Source organism: Rhynchophorus ferrugineus, unplaced genomic scaffold, assembly GCF_030347505.1.
Source record: "Rhynchophorus ferrugineus isolate W39M unplaced genomic scaffold, kcgeb_rfMv2 rfM3, whole genome shotgun sequence".
Taxonomy (NCBI): domain Eukaryota; kingdom Metazoa; phylum Arthropoda; class Insecta; order Coleoptera; family Curculionidae; genus Rhynchophorus; species Rhynchophorus ferrugineus.
This window is the reverse complement of record NW_027472582.1, coordinates 13,291,564-13,316,816: the sequence shown is the minus strand read 5'-3', so window position 1 is coordinate 13,316,816 and position 25,253 is coordinate 13,291,564. Positions and strand designations below refer to the sequence as shown.

The following is a 25,253-nucleotide window of genomic DNA, read 5'->3' as shown; positions in this document are numbered from 1 at the left end:
TTCCAAGCTTGTGTCCAATTATTTATATTGTCACTTGCCTGTTGTAATTTTCGTGAGGCTTCTTCACTATTATCTCCAACAGCTATAATCGCAGTATTATCAGCAAATGTAGCCATCGTGATATTTTCCATTTGTGGTATATCACAAGTGTAAAGTAGATAAATCATTGGTCCCAGTACACTTCCTTGTGGTACACCTACTTTAGCTTCTTTTATTGTAGAGTAAGCTTCTTCTTGCTTGACTCTAAAGATTCTGGTTGTAATGTATGATTTTAATAGTTCGGTGTGTTGTTTTGGTAGCATTTTGTGTAGTTTATGAATAAGACCTTCGTAGGCTTTTTCAATAACATCTGTTATTCTGAGGACCTGGTCAATTGTTGAGTGTTTGTTAATAAACCCAAACTGGTGTGTTGGTATTAGGTTTTTTCTTTCTATGATACATATAATTATATTATAATAATTTTTGTATTGTTTGAATGCTCGGCACCGACTTCAAACTGATTTTTGTTTAGTTATTACACATGTTATTTTGTGTTAAAAATCTGATTATTTTTTACATTTTAATGAGTCCCTTATTTATTTTTTGAAATTGGTTCAATTTTTTTTACAAAAATATTTTTATATATAATACTGATGATCGTTGCTTTTCATAATAAAAGCAAGAGATATAACAAAAGCAGCCCGACTTCGAACGATTCCACATATCCCATATCGAAAAACACATCTCGGCGACCAAAAATACAATATAATCCATATCTCATGTTCGAACAATCATTAATAATGCATAAATAAACTCAAGCCAGATATACGTTTTCAATAAACGCAGTCGTTTTAGTCGTGTGTTAGATCGATCACAACAATACAGAAAAAAAAAACGGTTACGGTTAGCGTTACGCAAGGCAAGGGTTTTTTCTCTCGCAAAACATCAATCTTACCAAACGTTTTATGCAAAGGAGGACCTAAAAAAGTTTGAAATATTAGAGGGAGAAATGTTCAACTCGACTTAAGTATGCAGCACAGGAGCGCGTAACTTTTGACTGTTTCAATTTGCACCTTTAAACTTTAGATTTATACGGTTTGACTTTTGCCATAAAGCACTGTTGAATAATCGATATCTACTGAATAGAAAAAAACATTTTTGCTTCAATATACCAGAATCCACTCTGCTTTATCTCAGTAGTACTAGTACTAACAAATAATAAACAGTATTTGTTATATATTTCGATCACAATAGTAGAAAAGAAAAATTTCATTGTATTTCGTATATTAGTTGGACCATTGGACCAATAGACAATTTTTTTGATGTCAATGTTGTTTAAGCAATATTTAGAAAAGATTACTCAAAGAACCGTAAACATTAAAACACTTATAAAAAAAATTAATAAAATGAAAAGTCTTATTTCACCAGGATGTTGCAGCAGTCTATAGTGCCATAACATCAAAGTGATGGGTGTAAGGAATGAATATTCCGTTTTAAAATATCTTGAATTAGACCTTCTAACTAAGGTTCATTGTTATAATTTTCAATCATAATATTTCATTACATTCAGCTTAACATAACATATAATGGTGTTAAATAAGCTTAGCTGGCTCGTATATATAGCAGAGTAACAAAATAATAATAATGGTATAAAATTTTACAGATATCTTACAAATTTAATAACTATTCATTATTTCAAGATAATTTCTTAACTCAATAGTATGAAATTATCATTCTTTGCAATAATGTAGTACTGTACTTAATATCAAGTGATAATTGAAGTCCTTTCTTATAATAAGAAAATTATTTTTGTTTTTAATTTCCACAATCTTTTTAATTGTGCGGTGACAAAATTGACTGTATTATCATTTACAATTAAGTACCATACCCACTATATATTTTACAATATTATTAAATTGTTTTTTAAAAATGCTAAACATGTCGAATCGGAATCATAAGATATTTAACAGATGTATGATATATTTCATGACTACAGTTCCATTTCAGTAAATCGATTATCCAAGTATAAATAAATCATTCCTACTAAAACTGCCCCATAAGAGTCATTTTATGCAAATCTAAAAATATTTTATCAAGATCAGCTCATACTTAAAAAGAACAAATCACGATTCAATATCAACGGTATTTATTTATATAATACAGAATTCGTTAAATGCTTTAAGAGAAAACTGTGGTAATTTATAGTCAGATATAATTCTTCGAATGTCATTCTTGCCAAATTTCAGCCATATTAGATATTTTTAAATGTTCTGGAAACTTGAATATTGCTTAAATTGACCGTAAATAAAATATTAGTGTCAAATTATTGACGGATTGGCTCTGAAGAGGAAGTTCTTCATAGAATCGTATTCCAAAACTGATAGTGTTATTGTCGCCACCTCTTAACTTCCAAACGACAAGTGTCGAAACTTCATGATAATCAATAGTGGTCTTAGTGAAACAACTTTTGTAATTCTCAAAACAATGAGTAAAGAAGAATGTGAAGGAAGAACAAGTAGCCTTATCACTCACCGAGTAATCAAGATCTGGCTGCCAATGAACTTCAAAAGAAGGAAGAAGTTAAAGACACATCTAGATTTGTTAGCGGTCTGAATATGTCACTTTTGAGGAGACTATCTTCACCATTAAAGTTAAATGGAATGGAGGTCAAAATATTATGTGTGTAGTGGTCTAAAACAACTATTGAATAGTGGATTAACCACATACAGAGGGCTTCTGTTAAGATAAAACGTAATAATCCAGTAGAAAACTCGATTTTGATTAAAAAAAAGCCAGATGCTAACGATAAGGAAATAATAGAAAATAGGGAGAATAGACGAGCGTCAATATTACAAATAACATGACCCTATTTCCTTAATCAAGTCCTTAATCAATAAGAGTTCACACTCTATCTTGGTAAAGTAAGTCACAATATTTGTGGTAAAAGAGATTTTACTATTTTATACAAATCTATCTACACAATGGAAGTATGTGTATATTTTTGAAATGTGAGTTACTTTGAGGGAAATAAAAATGTGTCCTGTTTTGGAAACCATATGTACTCGTAAAGAAATTGAAGATCCTGAAAGAGTAGTTATGGTTATCGTATCGAAGGTGGAATGACCTCCGTGGCATAATGTATTACAGATATTTGAATTTGGACTAACTTTGGTTCCAACAGCAGTAGCGGATTTAAGATCTGTGGAATCTGATTGCTAAACTTGATCAATAGTCGTTCATGGAAGAAGTATATCGAACCAAATGGTTCTTTGGTTTAATCTCGTAGGGACAAATAACGTAGGAGGGTGAATTTTTAAGGTAAATCAAATGCAAAAAAATCTTAAGAAAATGCGAATCATCATGATAACGGAGCGTTCACACATCGGTTCAAACAATCGATTTTTTGACCGGCCAAAATATAGAATTCATGAAACCGAAATCATGAATACAGCCCTGATTTGACATCTAATGACTTGTTTATTATAAAACAAATTACGTGGTCGACGATTTTCGATGCCAGAAGAAGCCTGACCGCAATCGGAGATGAAAATTTGTGCCAACGCAAGGAAAACTACATTTATTTTCAGGAATGGTATGTTGAAAAACATCAAATTTTTATTTTTCATTATGAGGCCAGAAATCTCTTTCAGTCTCATTGAAATCTTTTATTTCCATTGATATATGAAAATTGGAATCGCAAGATACTTATATGATAGACAATCATAAAGCCAATTTTGACCTATGGGGTGCAAATATGGGGTTGTACTAAAGATTCAAATCAACTAGTCACCCAACGCTGTCAAAACAAGGTTCTTCGATTTACTACCAATGCCTATAGCTACGTAACCAACGAAGAACTTCACGATGACCTGGAAATCAAATGGATTTGCGAAGTTATCCTATAAGATTTCGCCTTGAAACACGAAAGAAGATTACTAAATCACACTAACGTGGAAGCAATACAACTGCTGGACTGCGCGCAGGATGTCATCAGATTGAAGCGAACCAAACCATGCGAACTTATATAAAGTGTATACCTTTAGTGTAAGGAAGCTATAGCTATAATTTATTATAATTTTATAATTGAGGAATACATATTGATGTATTTTCTCGCACTCGTCTTGCTTGTGAATTAATCTAAGTACAAATGAAAAGTAGTAATAAATTAATTTATAATTAAGATTGTACTAAGCGTATCTAAATAAAAATGTTATAAAAAAAATTAAAATATCTGTAGGTACAATTTCAAAGGTGATGAGTGAATTTTTAATTTACCTTGATAATGATTGATGATTTAATTAATAATACCGATGATATTGAATCGCAACCGGCTGGTTGTCCTCTCAAACAAGCGTTTCAACATTTATGCAATTAAACGATTCGGCGATCCAATTATTATCGAAAACCAATCGGCGCTCGTTGGCAAATAATACACGAGACCGCAAACAATCGAACAACGAGGTACTTACTGTGGTCGTCAGCAGAACATAGAATGTGCTCCTTAACGTGCTTATCTTGGCCGTTATGTTCTCCGTGTCGCATCCATGTGGCGATGGTGAAAGTAGCCGGCAAATTATGGTCCAGGACGGTGTTGGGGATCGAAACTGCGGTGCTGCTGCCGTCGAATTCGAACATCTGGTCGGATTCGTGACCTGCGGGTTTTACGATGGAATCAGTTCGATATGTTCGTAACGTTCCCTTCATAAATGTTCTTAATATAAACAATGACTTACGGAAAAAGATCTAATATTAATATTGGAAAATCGGTCTTTTATGTCTAGTTTATTTTTAATAGGATTGGATAATGTAGAAACTATTCTGAATATAAATAGTCTCATGATATTTTATAAAAATACTAGAAAAGTATAATATTGCCAAAATTGTTATGAAAAATAATATTGCATGTATTCTGATCATATTTTCAATATTAATAAAAATTATTACGTTATATATTAATCAAAATATTTGCCGTCATTTTCCACAATCTTTTACCATCATTGTGGCAAAACAGGGATACTGTGTCGAATGAACGATGTTGTAATGTAATTCTTGCAACGATTGACCATGTAGCCAATCATATTACGCCACATAAAACACTTCTTTTTGACAATGAGTAACTCAATAATATTACTTCTCAATTAATTGATACTACTCATTTTTATTAATATATATCGCTGATATATCATATCACAGTGGATACTTGGATACACTTATAGATGTTAAAGCTCTGACATCAGGTTTTACTTTTTCGAAGCTATTTTGTCGAAGACTAAAAATTAAATTTTGTCTCTATTTAAGCAAAAAAAACTGAAAAGCTGAAAGGTTGTCTAGTGATATCAACTCGAACTTAACATACTATATCGACAAAATATATGGATATTTGTTTAAATGTTGCAAAATTTGTGATCTAGAATATCGATAAATAAACTAGTTAAAAAAATAAAGCGGTTTTTCGTTCCACTCGTCCTATTCATTATATGTTGCTTCTTGTGATTTCAATTTTCATGCCACAAAAGAACCCCAAGAGCGCTGTAAAAGTCCAATTTTTAGAATCGTTACGGAATTTTTTACATATATTCCTTAAATTGATTAGATAAAAATATTTCCTTTTTACCCTTGTTTATTTCGTTTTTTTTACACTTTTTGTTATGTTTAAATGAGACGCTCAAGAGCCAGCATCGATGTTTCCCAGAATGTATAACAACATTTTTTTTACTAATAACACTGATGAGAGATGAAATCCTTCATATGAAAAAATGAATTTAATATTTTTACCACTAGAACGTGCAATTATCCTTAAAAATGGTAATACAAATTAACAATTCTGTAGCAAATTAAGTAGATAATAATACTAGATAATGATGGATTGAAAATGAGCAAACTAGTAGATATAACAGACATTTTATATTAGGTACTGGCTAAAAACTGAAAAACATTTAAAAATAATAAATAAATTGAGCAATATAGAATGGAAGAAAAAAGATAATATTTATAGATTATTTGGCTATTTTTCAATACATTTTTGTAATTACATTATATTTGAAACGTAGCAACTGTAAACATATGGATTTTAAATACTAAAATCAGCTCTAACAAAAGCCAAAGTTAAGGTTATGACAAAAACGTAAACATTAATGATATTTGATATCGTATGTTATTTGTATATTAATTATTTATTAAAGAGTTTGAGGGAAAAAGATAGATTATAGCTGTTTAGAGAATTGCTTCCTTGCACAGCTTATTTGCAGGACTTAGTTTAGCTAGATCATTTTCTTTTTATAAATATAGAAAAATGGTTGGAGCTACAGAAATTGTATTCAGTTAAAGTGTACTCATGTAAAGAGATGGCGGTGTGGAGAAATACAGCTGTTTTAATTTTTTCTTAATTAGATAGAATATTCCTTTATTTCTAATAAATTTGCTGTGTGTACGGAAAGTTTGATATTAATTAAAATTGTTATACTTAAATAAAACGACTGTTACTATGAAAAATCTTTAATACCTTTTATTCGTTCATATAATCTATTTTTATATTTTAATACTAATTTATATATATGCGTATATACAGTTCCATTAAATGCAAATAAAGATAGACGAGCCAAGGGTACTTGAGTGGATACCATGTGTTAAAAAAACACCCACGAGATGCGAGTAAAATTTTATGTTTTAGCATATGATGTAATATAAATTTAGAGCTCTGCTTTGCTGACCAACATATGAACTAGACCAAAGAATAATGGCAAAGCTTTAATGCTCCCGAAACAAATAAACTAGTTGGCTATAAAACGAACCACATATTCTCGTTTTGCTACATTTAACTGGTAAATTGACTTGCTTTGCAGCCTTAAAATAATCTTAGTAATACTGGAGTTGAGAAATAAGATTTAGTTTAGTTTCATATTAAATATATTTTGATTAAATTTTGATACTACGCACTTTTATTAATATATATCGCTAATATATCACAGTGGATACTTGGATACACTTATAGATGTTAAAGCTCTGACATCGGGTTTTACTTTTTCGAAGCCATTTTGTCGAAGACTAAAAATAAAATTTTGTCTCTATTTAAGTAAAAAAAACTGAAAAGCTGAAAGGTGGTCTAGTGATATCAACTCGAACTTAACATACTATATCGACAAAATATATGGATATTTGTTTAAATGTTGCAAAATTGGTGATCTAGAATATTGATAAATAAACTAGTAAAAAAAAATAAAGCGGTTTTTCGTTCCACCCGTCGTATTCATTATATGTTGCTTCTTGTGATTTCAATTTTTATGCCACAAAAGAACCCCAAGAGCGTTGTAAAAGTACAATTTTTAGAATCGTTATGGAATTTTTTTACATATATTCCTTAAATTGATTAGATAAAAATACTTCCTGTATATGATACTGTATATTTATTACTGAACCTCTTATTTTAATATTTTTATTTATTTTTCAATAAATCAACATATAGGTAAGTGATAATATGTTATATTAATAGTATATATTATGGTAGCGATATTTATATTAAGATAGCATAATTTATATTAAGCGTTGTAATAATTGTAAAGTATTTCTAATAAATAACGTTATTAATAGTTGGTAATATTTTGATCATCACACTCGGTTTCATTAAATTAAAGTACCTGTTACAATTAATAAATTTATTATCAAATTATTGCATTGCATTTATAGCATTAATTATTTTGAAAAGGCACATGATGCTGAAGTATTAAAGATTAAATAATGTTGACTAATTCTAGAGATCTGAGTGAAATAGAACAACAACGTGCAACAGTATTAAAGTCCTATCGAGAGGCTAGAGAATATCTGGAGTATGTTAAGTCAGTAATCAAACAATCATTGGAATGACGCAGAAATAAGGAAAATCAATGTCATATTATCCGAGATAATGAAATATTACAGATCCTTATATTAAACTGTTGAGAATAAAATTAAAATCTTAATGAATAGTTATTTATGTATGGAGGAAAATGACTACTGTTACCGACAGTAAAAATGTTGTTTAGTAGTTATCCATTAAAATTTAGGTGTTACATTTAATATTTAGTACCAACTACCAAATTAAGTATTAATTAAGTGAATGATCAATTCAGCTAAATTACTTGAAGTTTTGGCTGTAGTAATACTAATATTTTCTTGCAGCCAGTTTTGTTGTAATTATCTTTTATAACATGTTATAAAATAATAAATTAATATAAAAATAACACAAGTTCAGGCCAACAAGTTTTGGACCCGAGCAAATGAAAACGATTCTTAGCATTATTTCATGCTTTAAACTTAGGTCTTAAATCCTGTGTCAATATTGGTTCTAGTTTTCGAGTTCTTACATGATGGCAGCACTGCGTTCATATAACAGCTGTTTTGGAACTTATTTTTGTGCTGTAATTATGCTTCGGAGTGTGTGAAAATACACATACAACGTCGATTCAAAGTGTTTTTGTTATGGCAATAGAGGAAAAATCATGACAAATGCACTCAAAGATGCATATATGCAGTACTTTGGTTTTGCTGTAGTAAACCTTGGCAAGTCATGGGTACTGAAATTGTTTTGGAATGCGTGCAAACCAAAGCTGTATAAGTGACCACTTGGTGAAAATTTATACTTTTTAATTTATATGTCAACGTTCTGAAGAGAACAGAAAAATCATGCAGACGATTGCCACTATTGCTCGGTGCATGTGGTCGGTATAAAGGAAAAAGGATTATTGGGACAGCATAAATATCCTGACGTATGGACATGTCTTCTGGGATGATTTCCAAGTTGGTCACTGGCCAATCGGTAGGCCTAATGGACCGTGGGTTTTAGAACCGTGATTTAACGCCCACGTTAAACTGTAGGTCCAGTCTAGATAAATCCCTAGTTGGTAAAAGATTAGCGATTACTGTTGGAGCCTAATGCGTGACCCCAAACAGTATAAAAGATAGTCCGAACTCTACTCATTTCTGATTTATATTGTAGCAATCGCTACAACCCTTTTGGCCACCACGCGTTCACCTACAGCAAGTTCAAAGGTTGGTAACGCTGGTGGATTGGTACCATGCGCATCCCGGCTATAAAAGACCACCACGACGACATCTAGCTCTATTTTCTTTTCTCTACCCTCTTGTAACAGTACCACTTCCACAACGCTACCGTACTTCCTTTAGCTTAACCTAATATCCTGTCCATTCTCCCGTCGACCACATGTATCATTTAATATCGCAATAAACAAGTTTTTAGTCAGCCAGTGTTTTCATTTCTTCTACAAATTCCTTCCACAAAATCGTAGTGAGTGTTCGGACAAATAATCGCATCGACAGCCACACCGACGTGATCGAAGTTTCTAGCAGATAAACCAGCTCAACATAAGCCACTCGACAGGTGCTTGAGACGTGCATGGAAGACATCACATGGTTGACGTTATCCCACGAGACTAGCCTGATGGACGAAGATCACAGAAGCCCTCACTTACAGGTACCCTCAAACAAATCGGAACGTCCCAAGACGAACAACATCCTGCTACAACTTCGATGGCTGCTGATCCCGTAAAACAATCATCAATGTCAAACATATTGAATTCATTGAATATTTAGAAAACTAGAACCAATTTTGAAAAACGAGTTGCTGATTTATATTCAGCCCCCCAATCGAGCTTACCAACAGCTTTTGATTGCTCAAGTTCAAAACCAGGTGTAGACTTGTGTTATCAGAATATTTATAGTTTAAATGTATCTTACGAACATAATACGAACCTTCATCTGATATCAGCGGTTTGGTCCATTCGGCTCCGGCCCCGGGAGATGGCAAGAGATCAATAGCAGATGGAGAAGCACCGCATAATTTACGTTGAGACTGAACGGAGTAAGTATCTCGATCACATCCTTTGCCGATATGCCTGAAAATTATGGTTAAGGTTATTGGTACAGTAGACCGGAAGGAACGAAATTAAGGACGTACCTGGTGGCCAGATCAACCCTCGCCCTCAATTCGCGAACGTTACACGGGATATCGCACAATTGCAGATTAGCATTTGGGAACAGTTCCTGTTTACCGGTCATCGGGGCATAGTCGACTCTTTCCGGCAGTCCTCTCCAACCCAGTCTGCAAACCCTGTTGACTTTGATGGTGACCAAAGCAGGGAACGACTGACGCATGCCGCAATCGTAAGCGATGACGCTGAGGATGTGGTTATGGGAACGTTCATAGTCCAGTGGTTCAGTATTTCTGAGAGAAAAAGGAATTGTTCATTTAGAATCTATTCGATATAACTATTTCAATAAAATAATAATTACTATAACTTAGTTTTAAAGGAATATTTTAAATATGAAGCATTATTATGAAAAATCTGTTTAATGTTTTTTATACAACAAATTATTGTCAATCGATATTCCCATCTTTCAGACAATTTACAGATTCTATGTCGAAAGAACGATATATCTTTTAAGTAGTGTTGGGAACTATCGACTGAAATCGACTATTGGCCGTTTAGTAATTGACTGCTTTTTACTATCGACGTTTTCCGTCGCTATTTTCGGTCCGACTGATTTTGTTACTATTTACTATCGACTGTTTCAGTCGTGTATTTTTAGTTACTATTTTTGGTTCCACTAGTTCCATTCGATTGATTTTTAACGTTTTAGCTCTGTCGACCTAGTCGCGACTTTGGACGCAATGTACCCAATTTATGCTTACATAGATTTATATGTAATTTATATAGTTTTATGATTTTTTTGGTAGAGTGCTGGTAAATAACAATACAATGTATATTAATATAGCAGCGTTTTGGAACGATATTTTACAAGATTCTTAATGTAACAGGGTAAAAAAATGAAAATTATGAATGATAAATAGTAAAATATTTTTGATTGTTTTTATGGCAGTACTATGTAATATTTAGATTACTCTCTCGATTTTTGATAAAAAAATATTTTCGTTAATAATAAATCAAGCATTTACTTTATTTAAAAAAGCTCTAGTAGTTATTGTGTGATCATCTTTAATTATGTCATGAATTACTTTTTATTATTATGTTATTTAGGTATATGTTTAATTATTATTTAGTATGTGTCGTTATTGTACATCTTTAATTTTTAGGTTTAGTTTAATTTCTATTGTATTGTCTATATTTATTATATCATATTATTTATTATTTGATATTATTTGAAAATAGAAATTAACATATTAAAATACGATAAAACATTCGTGGGTTATTATTATTCCATTCCATAGAAAAATTTCATTCCTTTTAACAGATCCACAGAACATTCAAATATAAAAGTAATTCTACTTCCATTAAAATGAAATTATTAAGTGCATGTTAATAGTATTCAGTAATTACTTTTTTCCTTTTCTTTCTTAAAGTTAGTACGTGAAGGAATATGTACATCTCCGGCTCGCTTATACTACCGTTGGAAAATATAAGAACATATAAAATTAACTGTTCCAAGCAATTATCTCCGTCTTTTCCTCTCTCACAATTTATACCATAAAGGGTTCGGTCATCTCTTCGTCTGATTTCACGAATTTAATAAAACGGTCACACCTTGCAATTGACTGAAAATATTAATTACTATTTCAGTCGCCAGTTTTTTGACTATCGACTGTTTCGACTGTCAATAGTTCCCAACGCTACTTGTAAGGCTAGCTACGAATCGACTCCTTTTTTGATATCTTCATAAGAAGTCAGGCGCTTTTCAGACAAGCTACGACTCATATATCAGAACAAATAGTAGTCAAGAGGAGAAAGGTTTGGAAAATACGGCGCAATTTGGAGGTAACAGAAAATTCAAGACCTAAAGTTATATGTACTTAATCCGTACTAATGATTGACGAAAATCTGATTAGATTATGATATGATTACTAAATACTTACTTTATATATCAATTATTACGAATACAATTTAACTTCACATATTGATTTTTCTCATGTCAATATCATCCCGGGATAGAACTAGATGTCCAAAAAATATGTTTAGATTTTGTATCCTGTTGTTAAAACTGCCCTTCAGAATTTGTAACAGATATAACAAGTTGTTGATTCTTTTTAAGAATAAAGGAGTGGATGTCGCTCATGTTTACAGTTTTATTTATTATTTTATTTGTAATGTCTTTTTCCCACAATTTGTTTAAAATAAGCGACGGTTATTGACGATTGTACCTTATCTGCGAACTTAGTAAATAATTTAGTAAACAGAGTGTTTCATAGTTCCTTCGATGTAACATTACAATGGAAAATTTATTATTATTATTAATAGAATTACAAAAAATAATATGTTTTTTTTGATCAATTTTTACTCGCTTTTAACTGTGGCAGAAAAACTTACAAATTAATGGCTTAGCTATCGGGCCAAAAACTGTTTATTCAATTTAAAAAACGTGAATTACATTTTCAAGAACCTAATATAACTATAGATTGTTAAAAGTATATCAGAATTAAATGCACTCTAAAATTATATCAAGTTAAACAAGTGTTTTATTAAAATAATTGAACAATATTCAGTATTAATTAATATACGATTGTAAAATGATGGAGCTCCATTAAATATAATAATTTTAAAATGGCGAAGGAGCTTTTCATTATCTTCAATAAAAATATCGCCTTCAAATGTCAGCCTATGAAAGTCTACATTAAAAATCATCGTGGTCCGGAGATCCGGCTACTTTCGGAACTATTCGTATATTCGTCGGCGCAATCTACTCGCCGCAAGCCGAAATGCTAAAAGTGGTCGTTGCCAAATTTACAGTTAGGCTATTTGCTTTATGGATGTATTTTATTTTGGAAAAATAATATATTTATCAAGACTTTCTGACATTAACTTTTATATTTTGTTTTGAAAAAAAAAAAGAATTGATACGTTGTTTTAGTATTTAGTACAATATATAGTCTTGCACTTAGATTTGTCAACACTGCATGGTATTGCAAGCCAAGCGTTTCTCAAAAGAAATGGCGACGTACCATATTGCTTTGATCAAACCTTGAACATTTATTTGTTTAACTATTAAAACGTTTGATATGGCATTTTAAAAGTTATATTGTTAATGTTACTTAAAAAGAAGGCCTTTTAGTTTAACATTTCAGCGTTTTAACAGGATTACAAATATGGAGAGCCATAGATAGGTTTAGTTTCAGTTGTTACAAATAAAATAAATTAATTAAATGACTTAAATTTTGCAGTGAATGTAAATTAATATGTCAAGTTTGTAATATGACATACTTAGTAGCAAGAGAACGAAAGATTTCACCATGAGCTTGCTGCATAACTAAAGCCGAACAAGCCAAAACAAGAAGAATCTTCCTGCCTTCTCTGTGTCTTCAATTTAATGATTTTAGTATCCATACATACTAAATTTTGGTCTTAGAAAACAAGAAGTCAAGAAGTTTATATACCACTGTATAAGGAGTTATCATCAAGGTAGTATCTTCCATAAAACTATCGATATGATTATTATCTTACGAATGAATTTTAGGTAGGGTATGATAAGTCAAGAAGGGTTATAGGCAAAAAATTAATTTGAGTTTGTCTATATAAGTTTTTTTTTGTTAAGAATATTATACGACTCAATATTGAAGCAAATACAAGTAGCCAATATGAATCTCAGAATAATATTCGACAATTGACAATTTTGACAAGGTGATATGGAATTATATATTTTAGTAATTTCAATTAATCGTCCAGTTTATAGGCTTTGCTGAAGTGCAGGAAAATATTGCATACCATTAATCCTGAAAAGGTAGTTATTTAGAAAAGGATTCTACTTCCTACAGCTGTATGATTTGTTAATAAAGAAAAATAATCTGCCAAAATATCAAAGACCTAAACATAAATAAAAGAAAAAAGTTGAAATCATCATCAGATCATTGAGTTTTTAGGTACTTGAGTCCTTGATTTCATTAATTATGGTGGTGTTTTTTTAGAAGGTAAGCCCTTTTCCATGAAATATATTAACCTTGCCTTTATTTGGAAATTTGGAAACTTTCTATTGCAACTTTTATTGTATTGTAATTAATTAGTAATTAGTGTGAGAAGTATAGGACTGTATCTACAAGAAAGTTGTTATAAAATCTTATTTATATATAATACATTGTATATTCAAATATGTAGTAATTTAGTAAATAGTTAATGGCATAGTTAAGGTTCATTGTTTTACATCCTCTAATTTATAATTTAAAATTATTATTAAATTTTAAAATATATAAATGAATATAATATAAAATTTAGTATTATGCTGTATTTTTATTTTTACCTCCTCTAAAATGTTTCATTTACGAACTCTAATGTCATGTTCTTACAGTTTTTTTTAAAGTAATTTTTACTATATATACATATGTATGGTATATATAACAATATAAAACTTAACATTACCCTTTATTTTAATAACTAATACAGAGTATATTTTACGCCTCAAAAACTAACACTATGCTGATATCAGAATACTCATGACGTCCCAAGCAATACTGAGAATATTCAAATATTTCCAACACTGGAGACGCGCCGGCGCAGTATAGTCAATCCACCGGACCACGATGATTTTTAATGTATCCTACCAATGAATATGTTTATTAACGATAACTATGCCCGATGGCATTCAAAAATACATGTGAAAGACGATAAAAATGTATATATGGATGAAACCGAGATGCTCTATTGGATTTCATTCCGATTTTTCGATATTCTTATTCGGGGCATGCGGAAGACACGGGAATATAAAAGGAATACGTGTTACGTACCTGATGACGCCGTCCGTATCGATGACGAATGGCTGATCGGTTGTCAAGATTTCGTATTTGCATACGTCGCCGAATTTGGGAGTGCAGTCCCTATCTGTGGCTTCCACGCGAACGATCTCGGGATAGATTCTTCCCTCGTCGACTTGTCTGACATAGCTGGGCTCGGTGAAGGTAGGTGCATACTCATTGACGTCTGACACGGTAATATGTACAGTAGCACTGTAAAAGAAAATTGGCGTTAGTTTGAATAAATTGACGGTTTAAATAAGGTTTCGAATACTAATTAAAAGTTTTAATAATACTTGTCAGATTATCACAATCATATTCATCATATACCCTGCTAACAGATTTTTTAAAAAACTATTTATTAAGTGTCAAAAAATCTTTTTTTTCATATTTTCAAAGCTTAACCCTTAAGATTTAAGTGGTTTTCGGATATTTAGCTGTTTTAGTAACGCGACTAAAACGCTCTAAAAACGAAAATTTAAATGCGATTTTCTCGATATTACTTTTTGGAGATGGTTGACATGAATATCTCAAGTTGTACTAAACCTTGAAATTTTGCGTGGACCTTCTCTATATATGATTTTATCGTATGAAAATATAATTAAAATAAAATTTAGGTTTTTACTATTTTAAAAAATTCGGCACTTTTTATTTTGAACAGTTATAAATTGATGAAAAAAAATGTTTGACTTTTGTATGATAGAAGCTTCTCTAGATTAAGATTTTTTTTGGTTTCAGATTACTAGGACGGGTGCAATAGTATAAATATAGCTACAAATCTGTCCCTGTTAAATTTGCGTTGTGGCGAAATTACAAAAATCTAATTATATCACTAGTTGGATGCCCGATTCCTCAAGCAGAATCAGTCAAATACATCTTAGAACATCATGTTAGAAAAAAGGTAGAGCAGATTAGACTGTAGAGTCGAGGAGAGCCAAGCAACTGTACTGGTCAGTAAATAACAACATTACAACTCAATTAGCCTTTGTTGCCAGTAGATTTTAAGCTAATCTTGATTAATTTAGTTAGAGTAATTATATATTATATATGGATGAATTTTGAATAATTAGTAGTAGTAGTGAAATAGTAGTATGCTGTTGTCTCGTGGGCAGAAAAATAGAGGTGATAATGATACATAGAAAAAGTGAAGAAGTGAATACATATGGAAATTTAAGATGACAATCTAATCAGAGGTTTGTTTATTATCTTAAAGGTGATCATTTTAATTTGAAAAATAGATATGTTCGGGTTAATCGAAGAAGTACGATGAAGAGAATTTGTAACGTTTCAACATTTTTATTTCTTGGCTTAAAGAAAGAAATTTTCCACAAAAGATTATTGTAAAACAAAAATATTGATTACATTACAAAATTACTAAAGTTTTAAGGTTATACTATTGACAAATGGCCAATCTTACGGTACGGTAATATACAGATGAAATCTTTTCTTTAATCTCGAATAGTGTAAAAGGTCAATTGAAAAGTCCCCGGCCTGACACATAGATGGCGCTACTAGAATTAAATCCATATATTTTTTAGTTAGCCCTAACCCTCAGAAGATGCGTGTATAAATTTGACAGCTGTCGGATCATTAGTTTGTGAATTATAGCATTTTGAGTGAAGCAACTTTTGTTATTGTGGAAAAAATGGATAAAAAGGAATTTTGCCTGTTAATAAAATATTGCTTTTTGAAGGGAAAAAATAGAGTTGAAGCAAAAACTTGGCTTGATGCCGAGTTTCCGGACACTGCCCCAGGAAAATCAACCATCAAGGATTGGTATGTTAAGTTTAGACGTGGTAAAATGAGCACCGAAGATGATGAACACAGTAGATCCCCAAAAGAGGTTGTTACCGACGAACATTTAAAACTCCACAAAATGATTTTGAATGACAGTAAATTGAAACTGAATGAAATAGCAGACATTTAAAAGATATCAAGTGAACGTGTACATCATATCATTCATGAATATTTGGGTATGAGAAAGCTCTGTTCAAAGTGCCGCGCCAGTTCACTTTTGACCAAAAACAACGACAAGTTGATGATTCGAAGCAGCGTTTGAAGATGATTAAGTGTAATAAACCCGAGTTTTTGCGTCGATATGTGACAATGGATGAAACATGGCTCCATCATTCCACTCCGAAGTCCATCGACAGTCATCCGAGTGGACTACACACGATAAACACGCTCCAAAGCACAGGAAAACGCAACAATAGGCCGGCAAGGTTATGGCGTCTGTATTTTGGGATGCGCATGGAATAATTTTCATTCACTATCTTGAAAAAGGAAGGACCATTAACAGCGACTATTACATAACGTTATTGGATCGTTTGAAGGACGAAATCGCGGAAAAATGGCCGCATTTGAAGAAAAAAATGTGCTGCTTCACCAAGACAATGCACTGTGTCATAAGTCAGTGAAAACGATGGCAAAAATCTATGAATTGGGCTTCCAATTGCATCCTCATCCACCGTATTCTCCAAATCTGACCCCCAGCGACTATTTCTTGTTCTCAGATCTGAAAAGACTGCTCGCTGGAAAGAAATTTTTATCGAATAAAGAGGTGACCGCCGAAATTGAGGCCTATTTTGAAGCAAAGGACAAATCGTACTACAAAAATGGTATCGAAAAGTTGGGGGGTCCCTATAATCAGTATATCACCCTTGAAGGGAATTATGTTGAATAAAAAAACTAATTTTGCCAAAAAATGTGTTTTACTATGGTAGATGGGATAGTTTTCAATTGACCTGTTATTGTTATTGTATTGACCTGTTGCATTTATACATCAAATTCGCTCTTATTAAAAACCAAATATAATTAATGCTATTCCACAATAAAAAAACGATCATTTGATTGTTTTATTCATTTGTTTTATCCATTTTCGTCCAATTCGATCGATACTACAGCACAATACTCATAAATTTAAAAATCAAATCCAGAACTTTATAGTAGTCCCGCATAATGTCGCGAATTTCAATTTTAAATTATACAGGCTTCCAATTAATAGAACATATCATCCCGTTTAATATTCAGATTCGCTATGTCAATTGTCGTCGCGATTGAAAGGCATTAATCGTCATACATTACGTGAAACAATGTGCATGCATTTGATGAAATCCGATTCAAAACAAATCATTGGAATTGCCTAGAATTCGTGGTATTCGACGGAAATTCCTACTACATTATGATGGTAATGGTATGCCTTAATATACGATGGTAGGTCCAAAAGTACCCGATCATATGAATATATGATTTTGGTTCGAAATAGATTTTATACCACCTAGGGATGCCGAATATATATCGATATTTTTGGTCGATATATCGATATTTTTGTTAGTCGATATATCTTGATATCTAAAAAAATTGACATTTCTTAAACATTTTGATAATTTTTTTACTTTACAACGGGTACTTAATTTTAAAGGATTATATCGAACCCTACTACTTTTCAAAATCATTAAGAGAATATCGATATTATTCCTGGTTGTTGCAAACATTTTAAAAATATTTTTTATTCGATAAATCAATATTAAAAAAATCAATTAATTAAAAATATACCGAAATAACGATATTTTTCTCAGTGGCTGACATCCACATACAGTGGCCAAGGATGAAGCTTCATTGCCAAAAGTTATAAATCCCCATTTCTTCAGAAACAACATTTTTAACAAAAGTTGTGCTCAAATGCCAGAACGTTCTGAAGAAGGTTCTGGTTGAAAAGGTTAAACTTTCAATTGGAAATGTGAGGCGAAGCTTATGAACTTATGAATTATTTTAATTGGCGACTAAATTGGATCATCCGTCAGACATGGCAAAGGAAATTCACAAAATAATAATGCAGAATCACGGATTGAAGGCTTGGGATACATTTCATTCTTTAAATTTAGTCTCCTAGCATTCTTTCTCAAACTCTAGGTTAAAATAGTTACCAATAATAAAGGACCAACAATCTATGAAGCTAAGGACAAACTATGAGCTATAAAGATATTATCATTCAAATTCTTGTGCTGTTTAGCTTTTATTTCATTATTAACTTAAAAAACAGTGTCGAGTCATGTGTCTCAAAACCCCATCATGTGTTCTCAAGTGTTAAGTATTAAACTTGTGATGTAGTATGAAGTAAATATAGTTCTTCTAATAAAACAGCTAATGCATGCCATCAATACCATCGGATGTATTGCCAACTCCAGTTTGTAAAAACGTAAAATTCGTTTAAAACTCGGAGTGGATTTTTCTTTCTCATTTTATACTTTCTTTACTTTTATACTTTCTCTCTTTTGGAACTTGTTTTGAAACAAATTACGCCTCTAATCAGTTACTTCGAACGACTATCTCGTTAGTGCAAGTCCCCTTTTGCCAGTAAAATGCATTAGAGAGGTAAGTATTTGTAATGTTATATATTAAATTGATGCTATTTTATTGTAAATTTATTTTAGCTTGTTGCAGCTGCACTTAATATTAATCTAAGCATTGTGAGCGGGTGAATACAAAGTGCGGCACAAAACAATCAGGTAACGAATCACTTTGATCTTGATGTTAAGTCTAAATGTATAAAAACACTGAAGTTAGTTTAGTTAGAATAGTTTTTTCCATATAAATATTATTTAACACAATTGTTTCAGAGAAAACTGTTAGTCAGGAAGATATCTATGGAAAACTTAGGGATATGCAGTTTTTTGGAGGCACGTGAGTCATCCCTTCATATATTGTTAGGAAACAAGATTTAAGTGGTGTAAATATAACCTACGAAATGGTCTAATGGAATTTTAAGACATTGTCTTTAAAAGAAAACAATGTTTAAAAGCTTATAATAAAATTAAGGAAGATTTATTATTTCAGTTGATGTATCTAGACGAGACATAGATATTTTCAAATGGAGCGTTGCGCCACTCTTGCGGAAGAACGCTAATAAAGAGTATAAAAAAAAATTGATGGAAAAAAATAAAATAGAATTAGAATACGTTGATTTTGTTACTTATAATGTTTTTTCTATTTTATTACTTGCAGATTTATTATGGTTCATGGAACAGGCCCAAATCTCGTTAAATATAAAATATAATACACAGATGTATTATTCTTCAGTTAGAAGAAAAATATTCTACAATTTTAGTCTGCTCTAATGTACGAATTTTGTGTTTCAATTAACACAATGTTTCCATTGTTGAGTGTTTACGTTATCCAGCATCTCCTATAATTGGTCAGAACAATTTCACATAATAGATGGAAAATAAATTTATTAGTATTATTTTAACCAATATATTTTTTCTTAAAGTCTTCTTTTACCAACTATGGGTTTATCTGGACTGGGCCTAAAGTTTAACGTGGGCTCCGAACCACGGTCCTCAGCATTAAGTCTACCGAATGGCGAGTGACCAACTTTAGAAATTATCCCAGAAGACATCCGGCCTTATCCACCGACCATACGACCATGCCCCAGCAGGATTCGAACCCGCGGCTATCGGAACAGTAGGAGGACCGTCCTATCGCCTTTACCACTGCGCCACCAAGCCGGCATAACCACTATTAGTATACCATTATTCCAAACACGACGACTATTTATTTTTAGATCGTTTTATACAAAAAAATGTTTTTGTTCATGATTAGAAAACAATATGGGTGACTTGTCGTTTACGCATCAGAAACACCGTCCCTATGGGCACACGAAAATGCCTAAAGAGTCACGATACAATACGCTGGTATACGGGAAAGTCAAAGACCTTTGTAACGAAGTAGGTGGTTCGTTGTTTCAAAGTAAAGAAAAAAACGAGAATCGAGAATTCTGAAGCAACAAAAAAAAACTTCTTTGACCTAAAATGTTTTAGTCTATAGAAACTCGAACCCTATAGAGATTAAAATTAGCAATTTATAAGGCCTTTATTAGTCTAAATACGATTTAATGGTATTGCTTTTTAAATTATAAAATCGTTGAATTAAAAATGAATATTTCTATTATGTTCGTGATGAGTATGGATATGCATCGGCATTAACATGCAACATTTTATTTCAGAACCTCTGAAGTAGCGTTGGGAACTATCGACTGAAAACGACTATCGACTGTTTAGTAACTGACTACTTTTTACTATTGATTGTTTCATTCGTCAAGCACTTTCAGTAGCTATTAGTCGATTTGACTGATTTTTTAACGTTCTGGCTTTTCCATCCTAGCCGTGACCTTGAATATAATGTGCCGAATTTATGCTTACATAGATTTATATGTAATGTGTATAGTTTTGTATTGTTTGTAGTATAATAATACTATGAGTGTAAATAACAACATATTGTATTTTAATGTAGCAGCATTTTGAAATTCTATATTTCAGGACTATTTATTAATTTAATAAGGTAAAAAGTACAATATTTAGATTGATAAATAGAAAAATAATTATGACTGCATTCATTTTATCTTGACAACTATTCGGCTATTGGTAAGTTGGAAAAGAAATATGTACACCTCCGTCTCACTTGTAGCACGGTTGAAAAAAACATAGTAAGCGCATGTTGGATTTCTATTTCATTATATACTTAAACCAATTACCTTTATTATATTATGTCATTGTTACTTTTCGAATATTAAAAAACGGTTAAATATATTTGGGATGATTATTTTATTCCCTTTTTCAGACTGCCACTTGCCAATTTTTTTTATTATTTAATTATTACATTGTTACTAGTCGTCTCCGTCTAACCTACAATTTGTCTTTATGATGACTTAAATCTAGGTATATAACATAGGAGGTCCTATCTCAATCTCTGGTGAAATAATGTTTATACATGTCACTGCTGAATTTTTCAACATATGCACCTCACTGCACAACACTAAACAAGGTCAGATGGTTTGATTCTTTTGAGTCTGTGTCCTGTTCTGGTGGTATCCAATAGTTGCAATATTTCAATATTTGGGTGAGAATGGAGTCTTTCCTCATGGCCACTTGCAATTCTCTTGATTTCTTGACTGACTGTAGGTATCTGAAGGTCTCGATGTAGGTAATCAGTCCTATAGTATTCAATTCCAGTTCTTTTCTTTTCTGTTTTATATTTTCTTTCTAAGTTTTGCATCAAGATTCATTCCGAGATATTTAGCCTTGTTGCTATATGGAATGATAGTATTATTTAATGTTATTGGTGCTTGTACGGTCTGTTTATAGGTGAACTGCACATGTACAGATTTACTTTCATTAATTCTTATTTTCCAAGCTTGTGTCCAATTATTTATATTGTCACTTGCCTGTTGTAGTTTTCGTAAGGCTTCTTCACTATTGTCTCCGATAGCTATAATCGCAGTATCATCAGCAAATGTAGCCATCGTAATATTCTCCATATGTGGTATATCACAAGTGTAGAGTAGATAAAGCATTGGTCCCAGTACACTTCCTTGTGATACACCTGTTTTAGCTTCTTTTATTGTAGAGTAAGCTTCTTCCTATTTGACTCTAAACATTCTGGTTGTAATGTACAATTTTAACAGTTCAGTGTTGTTTTGATAACATTTTTTGTAGTTTATGAACAAGGCCTTTATGCCAAACCTTATCAAAGACATCTAAGAATATAGCTGAGCATATCTTTTTACTTTCGTAGGCTTTTTCAATAACATCTGTTATTCTGTGGACCTGGTCGATTGCTGAATGCTTGTTAATAAACCCAAACTGGTGTGTTGGTATTAGGTGTTTTCTCTCTATGAACTTGCCAATTTAAAATGATTAAAAAATAACTGATAAGTACAGCACAGATAATCAAACAATTATCTCCGTCCTTTTCTCTCTCAAAATTGTTTTACGTCCGATAAGTATATTTGGCTTAGTATAAGTCGTTTGCGTATTTCATTGCAAATTCTGGACAAGATAACTCGGAAAAGATATGAAAACTTTTTTTAACTATTAATTGGCATACTGTTACAAATGGTCAGAGTGACATTACGGTTAGAGCGAGAATTGTTTGATTGGATAATTGTGTTTGTTGAAAACAGGATGAATACACTACTCTGTCAGAAACAACATATGAAGAAATTGTTTCAGACGCTTCATAAACAATGCTTTTACTATTGATTAATTGAAAGCTCATATCAGATATCAGATGGGCTTGATAAAATTTAACAGCAGATGAAGAACAGATGATTATATTATAGTTTTGAAACAACGAATGGTAAGCGTTTCTAGTATCCAATCGTGAGATGTTTTGAAACTAGATATTCCACGATAATACTAAGCGTAAAAAGTAGCAGCAAAACCTGATACTCATGATGAACGTCTGATGCGTAGGAACTATTCGAACCAGAATACTACCGTACCGATCCTATACACCAGACCGTTGATCTCTGGATTTAACAGACTGACTCCTGACTATTCGGCCATATGTTTCTAAAACTACCTAAATGGTGAACGACTGAGATGTGTTGGTCTGTTCTCTAATAGACCCTCAGTGTCGCTTTGTATCGCCATTCGACAAGTCGCCTCTTCTTTCCGTAAAATAAAACAGTTTTTTTAAGTAAATAAATAGTTTTAATTTTTTAAACCCTTTCATATTTTATTACTTAATTATCAAGAAGAGAAGAAAGGTTGACGTTGTAATGGTCATTCCTAGAAGTCAGTTACTCGAAGCGCTTCGTGTTGTTGTTAAGAACTGGACAATTTGGACAATTGGACTATTGAAATCTGATCAAAGTCATTTCCTAGAGGGGTGCCATAGAAATTTGGGTAGAAACAGAAGTTCTTCAAAAGCAAATTGCGGAAGAAGTTACAATCGATGCACAAAAAAATATTGTATAAATAATATAACAAGTATAAACTGTCTATAAGCTATAACTTTAGAATCTAATCTCTTTTCTAATAGTGTCGCTTAAAATAGACTCTCAATAAGTCACCCATCGTTCCCGAAAATAAAACAATTTTTTTAAAGTAATTATTAATTAATTATTTTCTATTTCTTACAATTCACTAAATGACTAATTATTTACTCATATTAGGTTTACGTGAATATACGTATTTTCTTTTAATAAAGTTAATGTGCTAATGGATATGGAATAAAATAAAAATGTACGTAATGCTTTTGCAAACTCACTTTCAGAGAACCCCTATTACTTCCGGTGTAAAGAACATCTTTATCCTAAATTAGAGTAGCATGGCGACTAAAATCCCATCCATTTACTAGATTTAATGTAATTCACTTTAACTAGGACCCCACTGTTTGATAAAAGACCACCTATGGAGTAATGAAATTTTCTTTCACATTACTCGTCTGGTGCACTAGGAAATTCTCCCCATGGAAATAAAGTGGATAGGAATTAACTAACTATTAACCAAAAAAATGTTGCTTTTATTATTTTCTAAATTTAAGATTTTGATTTTAATTTTCTAATCTGATTTTTAGTTTTATTTATTATATTTTCTATGATTTTTACATCATATTTTCCATGTTTGACGAAAATTCTACACACTACTTTCCAAAACTATCAGAGAGACGAAATTATTCATTAAACTATTAAAATTGCAAGCAATACTAAAATCAGTATCTAAACGTTTACAGTTATTGTAATTCTTTACGATATGGAATCAATTACTGTAGGGGTGGTAGATATAAGGGATCGGCTTCAAAATAAAGATACTGATTGATATTAGGGGGTTGAGAGAAAACCGCAGAGGAGACTTGGAATGCATAAAAAGGATAAAGAAACTAGTGGCAACTTGGGTGGTGGAACTTGTAAATACAATGCACTTTATTACCTTTTGGTTTTTTGTGGATATGGATATGTTTTGAAAAGGATAACATCAATTAGGAAAAATAAATATTTTAAATTTTCATATTATTTTAAATGCATCACTATTTTTTAAACATATATTAGGAATTTGCAGGTATTCTGATCATTTTTTCACAATGAAAAGACATTTAGTAAAAAAATTGGTATAATATATAATCCATAATTTTCTACAATTTTTTCCGTGTTTCGGTTAATATATCTAATATGTCGATACCGTGTCGAAAGAATGATGTTGATTTGGCAACGATCCAATCATCATTGATCGACTTAACAGCCATTTTCCTTCCTTATATATATATATATATATATATATATATATATATATATATATATATATATATATATATATATATATATATATATTAGGACCTATTATTACAGTAATAAGTACAGATTAAACAAATGTATACCCACTTGTGGGACTTTTATATTAATTCCCCCGGTTATGCAAATGGCCTCATCATCCGTCCTGGCAAAATAACGTGTTTCATCTGCTCGTCAGGATACACTTAAACTACATGTCAGTAAATATCCTCCCAGTTTCTTAATTAATAATATTGAGCCTGATACCCCGAAGGGATCTTAATTAAATGTCTACGGGTCACATGAATTGAGGCTTGTGTCTCCTACATCTGCGTTTGATACAGAACTTTGTTCTGTAATAACGTATGAAAATACGTTAACGTGAAATACGTTTAGAGAGAAAATAAAAACATCACGGAATTGTATATTTAGTTTACATCTGAACAATTAAAGCTATAATTAAGTAATATTAATTATGTTTAAGTTTTAAGACATATA

The 25,253-nt window shown here is 31.6% G+C and overlaps 1 protein-coding gene across 4 annotated transcripts in view; it reads right to left on the bottom strand.

Moving 5' to 3' along the window:
- Positions 1-25,253, bottom strand: part of Cals (calsyntenin 1) — a 521,064-nt gene that overhangs the window by 51,618 nt on the left and 444,193 nt on the right. For 2 of the 4 annotated variants that reach the window (XM_076400943.1, XM_076400946.1), the window contains 5 exons: positions 14,699-14,917; positions 9,929-10,195; positions 9,724-9,866; positions 4,449-4,631; positions 935-958 (listed from right to left, as the gene is read on the bottom strand). In XM_076400943.1, the coding sequence (XP_076257058.1) occupies positions 935-958; positions 4,449-4,631; positions 9,724-9,866; positions 9,929-10,195; positions 14,699-14,917 (836 nt within the window). The remainder of the gene's footprint in view (positions 1-934; positions 959-4,448; positions 4,632-9,723; positions 9,867-9,928; positions 10,196-14,698; positions 14,918-25,253) is intronic. The other 2 variants (XM_076400947.1, XM_076400944.1) reach the window with 1 other exon arrangement.